The following is an 11,597-nucleotide window of genomic DNA, read 5'->3' on the forward strand; positions in this document are numbered from 1 at the left end:
ACACATCTGCAGAGGGCAGCACCGCCTGGGCTGTGCTTCACAGCTCCGCAGCCGCATCCTGTCGCTCCCAGCGCCCGCCGGCAGCTCCCCGGGGGGGTTCAGGGACAGGCCAGGCTCCCCCCCCCCACCAAGGGGGGTCCTGCTTGCAGGGTGGGGGGGCTCCGGGGGAGCCCCCCGGGGTCGTGGGGTGGCGTGGGAACCCGCTGGCTCCCGTGGCTGTGGGGCGGAGGGACCGCTCTCGTATGAAGCCCCCCACGGTGGGGGCAGAGCCCCCCCAGACCCCCCCGCGCCCCCCGGTGCTGGGCTGCTCTCACTGTGCCGTGCCGGTGCCGCCGTGTGGGCAACGGTTGTGTCTTCTCTTGTGCCGGGGTGCGGCTGAGGGAGTCCCCCCCAGGTCGGTGATGTGTACCCCATTCCCCCCCCCCGCGGTGACCCTAACCCTCCCGCCATCCCCCACGTCCTGGTTTGAGGTTTAACCCCCCCACACCATCTTCTGGCCAAAACCCTGGACCAAATGAGGACACTGCAGCTTTTCTCACTCTTTTTCTTTTTCTGCTTCTTCTCTGATGATGATAATTATTGTTATTATTATTTTCTTTTTTTTTTTTCTTTTTTTTTTTTTTTTTGGCTTTGAGAAAGCTCCTCCCTTCGCATTTAAATAACAATCATGGTAACAGAATTCAACCGCTGTATTTAATGTAAGTAAAACCAAAACAAACAACAAAAAAAGGAAGGAAAAAAAACCCAACAAAACAAACAAAAAACCCAAACCAGTCTGTGTGCTCAGGGAGGGGTTTTTGGGGTGGGGGGGGTTGACTTGGACACCGCCTTCACCGGCTGTTGGCACCGTCTCTCCGCGACAGCTCCGGCTCCTGCCCGGTGCCAAGAGCCGGTGTGAGGGCCCAGCCCTGTCCCGATAACGCTTATCGCAGCGGCCACCTGGGCGGTGGCCGCCCCCGGCTCTCACCCGCCCCGGGGGGGGGGTGGTGGTGGTGAAGAACGGGCCCAATCCCCCCCCCCCGCCCTCCCCGCCGGTGGCAGCGCTGGCCCTTTAAATCCCGCCGGCGTTGCCCCTTTAAGCCCACCCACCCGTTGCCCCTTTAAGAGGACCCCACCGCGAGGGGAAGCCCCGCCTACGCCGCCCCTCTTTAGCAGCGCGGGGGCGTGGCGGGAGGGCTCGTCCCCCCTCCCCCGAGGAGGCCACGCCCATCGCCCCTCTCTTAAAGGGGTAGAGACAGGCGGGCGGTAGCGTTACCGGAGCCGTCACGCAGGTGCGCAAAGCGGGGAACCGGGACCGGGACGGGGTTGGGAGGGGGCACTGCAGCGGGGGGGGAGTGATGCCACACGCAGTTCTCTCGGTACCCGCTTCTCCCGGCGCCGCGGGGGCTGTCCCCGCCGCCGCCCGGTAACGGTTCCCGGTTCCCGGTGCCCTCCCCAGCCGCTCTCTCCCGCCCAGGTGCCGCCGCGATGCTGCTGCTCCGAGCTGTCGCCGGGCGCAGGTAGGAGCCGCCCCGTCGGGGCTCCCCGCGTCCCCCCGTCCCGACGTTCCCCCCTCCCCCCCCGCCCCGGTCCCCGTCCGGTCTCAGCTCCGCTCTCCCCGCAGGCTCCCGCCGCTGCCGCTGCCCCGCCGGGGCTGCTCCCGGTTCCCCCCCGGTAGTTCGGCCGCGGGGGGGCACCGGGGGGCGACCCCGGTGCTGGCGGCGTTGCTGGGCCTCGGGGCCGTCCTGGCCTACGGAGAGCGGCGGCGGCGGGTGAGCGGGGGGGGACGGGGGGGGCGGCACCCGGGCGGTGGGGTCCCGGCACCGGGGAGGGGGTGCTGAGTCCCGGGAGGGCAACACCGGGATGAACGGCTCCTGCGGGGGGGCGGACACCGCTGGGAGGGGGCACCGGGGGGGCTGAGTCTGGGGGGGGGCGGACACGGCACCATGACGGTGGAGGCCCGGGGGTGCAGCACCGGGGGGGGATGAGTGGGGGGGGGACAGCACCGGGGGCGCTGGGTCTCCGGGGGGGTCAGCACCGGGATGCCCAAATCATCCGGGACCACCCCCCTCCCCGGGTCCTTCTTTGGGATGGGGACAGCGAGGTCCAGCTAGGGAGGGAGGGGGGAACAGGGGGTGACATGTCCCCCCCCGGCTGTGGGTCACCGCACTGGGGTGTCAGTTTTGGGGGGAGACCCCAGGGTCCTGGTGGGGGGTTGTGGGGGCACCCCCCTGGGAGGGGGCCCTGGGGTGCAGTGCTCCCCACTGACGGGAATGGGACCCCCCCCCCTCCAGGTCGCCCAGGCGGCCCAGGCCCCCCCCGCCCCCCAGTACCCCCGGTACACGCGGGAGGAGGTGGGACGGCACCGCTCCCCCCGGGACCGCGTCTGGGTGACCCACGGCACCGACGTCTTCGACGTCACCGACTTCGTGGAGCTGCACCCCGGGGGGGCCGACAAGGTGCTGCTGGCGGCCGGGGGGGCCCTGGAGCCCTTCTGGGCCCTCTACGCCGTACACAATCAGCCCCATGTCCTGGAGCTGCTGCGGGAGTACAAGGTGGGGGAGCTGAGCCCCGAGGAGGCGCCGCCGGACCCCGCCGCCAGCCAGGACCCCTTCGCCGGGGACCCCCCCCGGCACCCCGGGCTGCGCGTCAGCAGCCAGAAGCCGTTCAACGCCGAGCCGCCGGCCGAGCTGCTGGGCGAGCGCTTCCTGACGCCCAACGAGCTCTTCTTCACCCGCAACCACCTCCCGGTGCCGACGGTGGATCCCGGCTCCTACCGGCTGCGGGTGGAGGGGCCGGGGGGCCGGGAGGTCTCGCTGTCACTGGCTGAGCTGCGCAGCCGCTTCCCCAAGCACGAGGTGACGGCCACGCTGCAGTGCGCCGGCAATCGCCGGGCCGAGATGAGCCGCGTCCGCCCCGTCAAGGGGCTGGCGTGGGACATCGGGGCCATCAGCACGGCGCGCTGGGGGGGCGTGCGGCTGCGCGACGTCCTGCTGCACGCCGGCTTCAGCGAGGAGCGGGAGGGCGAGTGGCACGTCTGCTTTGAGGGGCTGGACACCGACGTCGGGGGCGCTCCCTACGGCGCTTCCATCCCCTACGGCCGCGCCGTCAGCCGGACCGCCGACGTGCTGCTGGCCTACGAGATGAACGGGCAGGAGCTGCCCCGCGACCACGGCTTCCCCCTGCGCGTGGTGGTGCCCGGTGTGGTGGGCGCCCGCAGCGTCAAGTGGCTGCGGCGCGTGGCCGTCAGCCCGGCCGAGAGCCCCAGCCACTGGCAGCAGAACGACTACAAGGGCTTCTCCCCCTGCGTGGACTGGGACACGGTGGACTACAAGACGGCGCCGGCCATCCAGGAGCTGCCGGTGCAGTCGGCCATCACTCAACCGCGTCCCGGCGCGGCGGTGCCGGCGGGGGAGCTGACGGTGAAGGGCTACGCCTGGAGCGGCGGCGGGCGGGAGGTGGTGCGGGTGGACGTCTCGCTGGATGGTGGGCGGACCTGGCGGGTGGCGCGGCTGGCGGGCGAGCGGCCGGTGCCGGGACGCGCCTGGGCTTGGGCGCTGTGGGAGCTGCAGGCGCCGGTGACGGCAGGCGCCGAGCTGGAGATCGTCTGCAAAGCGGTGGACGGCAGCTACAACGTGCAGCCCGACACCGTGGCGCCCATCTGGAACCTGCGCGGGGTCCTCAGCAACGCCTGGCACCGCGTCCGCGTCACCGTCACCCGCTGAGCGGCCCGGCAGCTTTCGCCGCTGTCTGGCAGCCGCCGCGGCGGCTCAAAGGTCGCCCGCGTTTTACAGCCCCCGACGTGTGAAAGTGGCTCCATAAAGATTGCGCAGTTTTATGGACTCGGCGGTTTCCTGGGGCAGCGCGGGGGCAGCGGGACGGGGACGGTGGCCCTGGGGGACCCCGACACTCTCTCTGCCCCTACACACCTCTGTCCCCAGGTAACCCTGGGACACTGTGGGACCCCTGAACGTATGGGACCCCCTGGACCCTATGGGGCCCTACGTAACGCCTTGACCCTGTGGGACCCCTTGACCCTGTGGGACCCCTTGACCCTATATAACCTCTGACCCTATATAACCACTGACCCTATGGGAGCCCCTGACCCTATGGGACCCTATATAACCTCTGACCCTATAGAACCCCTGACCCTATGTGCCATGACCCTACAGCCCTCGGGACCCCCCAGGACCCTCCAGCCTCCCGATGGGGCACAACTCCCCCCGTACGCCCCCCAGCCCTCCTGACCCCCGCTCCGAGGGGACCCCCCGGCCCCACAGACGCCCCCCCCCCCCTCGTACCGGACCCCCTGATGGCCACCTCGGGGCGTCCCGGTACCTCTCGGTGCGCCGCGGATACGTTATCTATTATCGATTATCGATTGGCTATCGGCTATCGATTACCGACCCGGCACGACCCCCCCCGCCGGCTCCATCGATGCCCTCGGCGCTCCCCGCTCCGCTCGGCGCTCCGCTGCCCGCCCCTGGGGCAGCGGCGGCCGCTCGATGCGCCGGCGCTCGGCTGAGCCCCCCCGTGCCGGCCCATGGCGGCCGCGGCGCCCCCCTCCCGGCGGCTCGAGGGCGTCGGCGCTCGGCTGCGCGGCCTGGCTGCGCGCGGGGGCCGGAAGTGGCTCGGGGCGGGCGGGGGGGCCCGGGCCCTCCTCAGGTGAAGCCGCCGCCGATGGAGCCGCCGCCGCCGCCGCCGCCGAGCCCCTGAGCCCGCCCCCCCCCCCCCCCCCCCGCCGCTCCCCGACGCCCCGCGGCCGGGCCGGGCCGGGGGGGCCCTCCCCGAGCCCCGCCGGTGAGAGGGGGGGGGGTGTCGGGGGGCCGGGCGGGGTGGGGGGGCGGCTGGGCCGCGGCGGGGGGGCTGTCGGGGGGGGTGGGGGGAGCGGGGTGTTACCGGGGCGGGGGGCGATGGGGGCTGCGGGAGCTGCCCTGGGGGGGGGGGGGTTGGGGGGGGGGCTTGAGGGGGGGTCGTGAGGTCTCGGCTGGGGGTGTCCGTCTCCTGCGGGCTGATGTCTCGGGGGGGGTGTCACGGTTTTGAGTGGGGTCCGTGCCTCGGGGCGGACAGAGGGCGGGAGGCGCTTTGGGGAGGTGTGAGGACCTCCCCCCGGGGGGGGCTGCGCCCCGAATTCCTCCCTGAGCCCCTTTCCCCGGGCGGGCTGGGGGCCGGGGCCGGCGGGGGTCCCCTCCTTCCAGCCCCGAAACTTGGCTGTGGAGGACGGGGGGGGGGTGTGTGTGATGGAGGCATCTCGCCCCCCTCGCCGGTGGGGATGGGGCCGCGGGGACCCCCCCTCGGCTCTGGGCTGTGAAATGGCATTTGGGCGTTGGGGGCTGCCTTGGCCCCGGGCGTGGGGGGAGCGGGGTCTGTCGTCGTCCCCCCCCCCCCCCCCCCCCCCGAAGTTCTGTGTCCTTCTCCTGTGGAGGAAACCGTCAGTTCGGGATCGGTTCCCTCCCTTCTCCGGCTCCGTTGTCAGGTTTGCGGAGGAGGGGGGACAGGGGATGTTCCTGTGGGGTTTTGGGGGGGGGGAACCTCTTCCGCACCACTGTGCCCCCCCTTTGCCACTGGCTGCGTGGTCACGGCTGCGGTGGGCACTGCATTTTGGGGGAAGCCGTTGGCTCCGGGATGGGTTTTCCCGACCAGCCAGAGCCTCCTCTTTGGTTGTGCGATAGGGATGCTCCGATGTGGGGTTCGCCCCCCGTTTCCCTGTCCCCTCAGTTTCCCTCTGCCCTCTCCCTTACTGATTCTGCAGCAGCTCTGGAGCCCTTCCCCGGGCAGGGGGGACACCGGGACGGGCAGCACCTGGCTCCGGAGGAGCAGGGAGCGGGTAAGAGTCCCCCCCAGCCCGGAGGCAGTGTCCCGGCTGCTGCCTGGCTCTGGTACTCTCGATCCCCCCCGAAGAGAAGCTGCGGTGCCAAGAACCAACTCGTTTTGCTGGCAGAGAGCGAGAGGAGCTTCATGCCAATGCCCTGCCCCGGCACCCGGTGCCCTGCACGGACTGGGGGACCCAAAGACTCTGGGGCGGACAGGGAGAGGCAGCAGCGGCTCTGGGGAAGCTCTTGGGCCAAAGCTGTATCCGTAAACGTGTTCTCCGGTGGTGGCTGCTCCTTCTGGAGTCTGAGCTCCGGGGTACAGTGGGTGCCTGAGCGGCCTCAATGCGCTGGCCGGGGCTCTGGGGTCCTCGTGAAGGTGTCGGTGTCCGGAGGAGCCGCGGAGCTGTGGGGCACCGGAGCGCTGGTTCTGTTGGCACAGCGGTGGCTTGAGCTCCTGAGGGGAATTAGGGGAACCGCGAGGCTGGCGCGGTCTCCGAGGACGGAGCGGGGTTACGCGAGGGCAGCCAGCGCAGGATGGGCGCGAGGAGGGAGCATCCAGCAGAGGATTAATTCTTCTCCGCTCTCAGTGGATCAGTTCCATTTAAAACGTGTGTGAGCGTCGTTAGTGAAGTTGGGCTGCAAACGATGGCATTGAAAGCGCAGCACAGCTTCGCTTCCTACAGGCCAGGGTCTCTTTCCGTCCGTATCTGTCTGTCCGTCCCAGTAAGTGTTGAAGAAGGAACTTCTCTTTCCTCCCCTCGCTGCCAGGGCGGTCTCCTGAAACGTCTTTTCATCTTTTGTCGGCTCGGCGTTGTTGCTCACGGTTATTATTTATTCGCATTGTGGTGATGCCCAGAGGGCACAACCCGGGTGTAGGTGCTGAACAAAGACACGGTAGAAGACGGCGCTGGGTTTGCTTTGAATTCAAACTTTGTTGAAGTTGCTGGATCTCGGGAGTGTGTTTCAGACGAAGAATTTTACGTTTTACACTGCGCTGGTTTATGGTGCTTTTTCCATCAGCAGGCTTTTAAACAAAATTGTATCAGTGAGTGGGCAAGGCTCGTGTCCTGTCGTGTTAGTGTTAGGAGCAGTTCCAGCGGGGAGGAGCTTCTCCAGGCAGTGAATATTAGCGAAAACCAGCATCCCCGCTTCACCTGCCTGCTGCTGGACCTGGCTTCGGTCGCTGGTCTGGATCCTCAGTGGGTTTTCCCTCTCTCTTCCCCTGTTTTATTTATAAAAGGGATGGAAACTGCAGCCGTGTTTGCTCAGTTCTTGGGTTAAGGCACTTGAAACATGGGCGTTATCTGGGAGACGGTCTCCGATCAATGACCTGAGGGGGTCACGGGGGTGATATCGAACCCGTCTTTGTGGCTCAGGACACCGCTGCGAGGTCAGGCTCCTGCTGTTGGATGCAGCAGCCGCGTCAGCTCGGCTGGTGTGACAGACCCCGGTGTTCATGCTTAGCAGTGGGGTGTAGGACATTTTCCTTCCCATCCCTGAAGCAGGAGCCAAAGAACAGCCCTGCTCCGCTCTCCCCGAGCACTGCGTGGTGTCGCTCCGCTCCGGTGCAGCCTTGGAGGAGACGGGGGTCTGTCCCCAGCTCAGCAGCGCAGAGCTGTCAGCTGCTGTCCTCCAGCTGCAGCATTGCATGAAGGCTTTTTTTTTTTTTTTTTTTTAGCAATGACATTTCATCTTATTAAATAATATATTTCAAAATATGGAAACAATGGGAACTATTTTGTAATGGATAAAACATGTCAGAACGCTTTAATTTTCAGTTTTGAGAGGCGGCTCCGTTCACTTCGGCCTCTGTTGAACCCCTTGAGCCGGGGTCTTCCCCGGCTCGGCCCCGCTGGTGCCAGCTGCTGTAGAGCACCGGCACACGCGCGGCAGAGCCGCTGCCTCGGCATTTAAACGAGGGACGCTGGTGGGCCGGGGGCTCTCCCCGAGAGCAAGCCATTTCCCCTGCGCTGGGGTTGTTTGAAGCGTTTCCAATGGCACAAACTTCGGTGGTTTTGAGCGGCCGGGTCGTTTGGTGAGCTTCTATTTGCAGCAAAGGTGGAAAAAAAAGTCCTCACGTTGGAAAATAAACGGCAGCTAATGGAAACAATGGTTGGGAAAAAGAAACTGCAGGGACCTTTGCAGTGCTTACTAATTCTTACCCTGACGGGAGGCTCGGAGGTGTTCGCCCTGAGTGTGTCTCCCCCCTGCACGTGCCGCTTCTCTTCTCGCCGTGGGCTCGCTGCTCCCGGCGACGCCGGTCTCGCCAGCGCCGTGCCGAGCTGTCCTGCGGGGAGACGGGAGCCAAACCTCGGTACGGAGAGCGATGTGGGGATGTCCGGGAGGCGTTGGGAGCAGCAGAATCAGGGTGGGACCCACTGGTCACCTCTCGGGAAGCAATCCCTGCCGGCGAGTCACACTGCCGGACCAGCAGAGAAATGGGTCAGAGCGAAGGGTTTTGCTGTTTTTCTGGGTGGTTTCTGGCTGGCAGGAGCTGCGTATTTACCCCCGGGGGGGGGGGGGCTGGTGTTATCATCTTAAAAATAATCTGGCAGATACGTCGGTGGCTTTGGGCTGGGGTGGCGTTCGGTGCTGTCAGGGTGTCTGGAGAAGCGTTTGGCAGCTGGTGCCGAGCGTTCAGAATCGTTTCACAGCGCTTGAGGTATAACCAGAAGCACTGGGGAGAAATTAAGAGAAATAGAGGAAAACAGGGAAGAAAATAAGGGGACTCTCCTAACGACCATAAGGCTAATGGGGGTTAAAGCGGGCTCTGGAGGCAGCTGATGGGAGCCCCGTGTTGGAGGGTGCGGCTGGCGGGATTTAGGAGACTTTTCCCGTCTCCAGGACATTTCTGCCATCCCCAGAAGAAGCAGAGACCCGGCGCCTCTCCCGGGGCAGGAGGGGCAGAGCCAGGCCTGGCCGCCTGCAGCCGCCTCCTGTTATTAGTGCAAAGGACGGTCACCAATTGCATCATGCTGAGACGGAGGTTTTTTTAAATTGGGCTAGTTCGGAGGAGTCTCTTTTTATTTTTTTTTCCTTGAGTGTTGCCACTTGGGGAAAAGTCCTTATTTCAGAGGGGAGGAGAGCGTCGAGCAGCGCTGAAGGCACTCTGCTCTAATTTTATCGCGCTTCTGCCTCCGATTCCCAAGCTGATGATCACACCTGAAAGCTGGGAAGAAAAGTCCGGAGACGGAGACGTGCTCTCTGCGCCCGACGGTCCCGAGCGTGGAGGTTTGTCCCTGGTCCGAGTCCTCGCTGCGCTGCCTGACCCGGACCCCCCTCCGGAGAGAGGATGAACGCCGGGCTCTGCTCCGAGGGCACCGGGGAGGGTTTGCCCGTCCGGTGGAGATGGAGGGCGGCTGTTGGTGGTGCCGAGGGGGAGTGGGAGGCGGCCGGCATCGCTCCCCGTCGCGCCAGCACTGAAACAGCCCCTTTCTCCCAGGAACGTGTTTTCACCCAGGCTGTGACACCAGGTTTCGTCAGTCCGGCTGCGCAGCCTTTTTGCGATGCTTTTCAAAACTAAGAGGACTCTGGGAACAAGCGACAATGCATTTAGCCGAAGGTTAATTATGGGCTGTCGTTAACTGCAGAGCTGCAGGTTCATGCGAGCTAGGTGCTTTTTTTTTAAATTGCAATTCCTGCTTGCGAAAGCCTCACGCTCAGTCAAAATTAAGGAAAAAAGCCGCTCACACGTGGCTCGGGGCTCCTGAACCCTCCCAGTGTTTTTCTCTGGGTCCCATTTTAAAATACAAAGGAGTGAGGAATCACTCTCTCTTATTGCACATCACCCCGTTAAAGTTAATGAGACCGCGTGCAGGAGTAGGAAGTAGGAGTTACAGAACTGGCTCCTCAACTCAATTGTATTTGGCTGGTTATTAGCTGATTACTTCGGGGGGAAAATAATTTCTCGCTCTCGCTCCTCGCTGTCTGCTGCCTGTGGTGTAGGGAGGACACCGGGTCCTGCTGGTCCCCAGGCTCAGCCCCAAGCCGGGGCTGTGACGGGTCCCTGGGGGATGGCGAGGGCTTCGGGAGGGGGCGATGCCGGCAGCTCTCCGTGCCGCGTGCTCACCAGTGCCCGTCGGGCAGTCGCTTGGTGCTTGGTCTTTTTTTTATTATTTTTTATTTTATTTTATTTTATATTTTCAAGGGCCTCTGCAGAGTACAGGAGAGAAAGGGTTTCCTAAACAAAATTGATTTTTATTAGTGCGTTGCCGTGCCCTTTGTGCAAAGCAGACGGATCTGCGAGCGGGTGTGCGTAGCGCAGAAAAGCAGAATTACGGGTTCAAGAAAAATAAAGCTGCAGGATGCATTTTAAACCACAGCTCCTGTGTAACCCGGCGCTTGGGAGAGAGAGAGAGAGAGATTTCAACGTAAATTATTTTCATCTCGTGAAGTTAATGGCCGCTCTGGGGTGGGAAGGGGAACTCTGGAGTGCTCGGCTTTTCCTTGGCTGGGAGGCTGCCGGCAGGGCAGAGGTACGGCCCCGGGATGTCCTCCTTCCCCCGGAGACACGGATGGCAGGGGAGGGAATAGCGTGGGTGCTGTGGCACTGGCCCTTGTGCTTCCTTATCCTGTGCAGCCCCTATAAATAATTTAAATTCCCATGGTGGCTGTGGCAGCCCGGGATACAGGGCAGCTTTTGCTTGTGGATTCGGAGCAGGTCTGGGAGTCTGCGTCCGGCTGCCGGCAGGATCGGAGCCGGTGTCTCCCTCTCCCCGGTCGGGCTCAGGGTCCGGGGTCCCAGTGATGGAGGAGGGGTGTCTTCGCCTCGCCTGTCACCACACCATGCAGGGATGGGCAGCAAAACACCCTGGGTGGGATGTGCCACGGGGTATCGCTGGGCTGGGTGCCCAAAGCCTCCCCAAAAGCAGCGAGCCGCCGTGTGAGGTCTGCAGTTAAGCGCAGCACGGCGAGAGCGTTTCTTCTTAATTAACGTCAAGCGAGAAGTCGGGTCCGATGGGGTAATAAGCCCGTCCTAATGTGCCTTGTCCGCATCTGCGCTTATCTCGAGCGGTGCCTTGCCAGGAGCAAGACTAGTACAACTCGCTTCATTCGAGATGCAGTTATTGTTAAAAATCTGCTTTTAAAAGGGGCACCATCCAAAGGGAGCGGCCGATTTCTTTCAGCTCAGAAAAGGTCCCGAGGTCTCCTGGAAAGCCTCACGGTCTGCGGGGTATCGGCTGTTCGAGAACCGGGGGGAAATGGACAGCGTTGCTGCTGCTTGTGTGCACACACTCTGCAAATCACGTTGATTTTCTTTTTTGAGGAGGCGATTCATCTCCACAAATTATCGCTTTTTTTAATTGTTCTCTGCAGCAAACACTCCGTTTCCGACCCTATCAACTGCCAATTAGAGCCAGCTCTAAACAGCAAAACTCCTGTTTCTAAAACTGGGCTCATTTTGTTTCTTAAACAGCCAGAGTAATTGACAAATAAAAGCCATTTGAATGTATAAAATGTTCATTATCTCTGTGGGGTGCCGAGCAGCAAAATATAAGGCAGATTTCCCTTTTATTTTGGTGTGGTCTTTGGAAGGGCTGTTGCGAGGCTGCTCGGCAGAGCGTGGTGCGTTAGCATTCACTCTCGTTGCCCAAAATCCCGATTCTTTTCATTGATAAAATGAAGCTGAGTGCTTTGGCCACGCGTGTCCCGCACTCAAGGCTTCACCTCCCCGCTGCCACGTCGGGCACGAGCACGTCAGCCCCTCGCTGGAGCGGGAGATGTGAATTGCTGGCACACCTCGCTGCCCGGTGGCGGTGGCCGTCTGTCCGTCGGGACCGGTGACTCTCCAGCTCTCGGCTGTCC

The 11,597-nt window shown here is 63.6% G+C and overlaps 1 protein-coding gene across 2 annotated transcripts; it reads left to right on the top strand.

The window, feature by feature from the left end:
- Window positions 1-1,027: 1,027 nt before the first annotated feature.
- On the top strand, window positions 1,028-3,837 carry SUOX (sulfite oxidase). Of its 2 annotated transcripts, XM_082496508.1 has the most exons (4): window positions 1,028-1,271; window positions 1,457-1,499; window positions 1,604-1,751; window positions 2,274-3,837. In XM_082496508.1, exons 2-4 carry the CDS (start codon window positions 1,468-1,470, stop codon window positions 3,702-3,704), a joined length of 1,611 nt encoding a protein of 536 aa, XP_082352634.1. In that variant the 5' UTR covers window positions 1,028-1,271; window positions 1,457-1,467; the 3' UTR covers window positions 3,705-3,837. The 2 variants fall into 2 exon arrangements, with proteins under 2 accessions (XP_082352634.1, XP_082352633.1); XM_082496507.1 differs by lacking the exon at window positions 1,028-1,271 and having other exon boundaries at window positions 1,282-1,499.
- The last annotated feature ends 7,760 nt before the right edge of the window (window positions 3,838-11,597 follow it).

The sequence above is a fragment of the Vanellus vanellus genome, assembly GCF_965231255.1.
Source record: "Vanellus vanellus genome assembly, chromosome: 28".
Taxonomy (NCBI): domain Eukaryota; kingdom Metazoa; phylum Chordata; class Aves; order Charadriiformes; family Charadriidae; genus Vanellus; species Vanellus vanellus.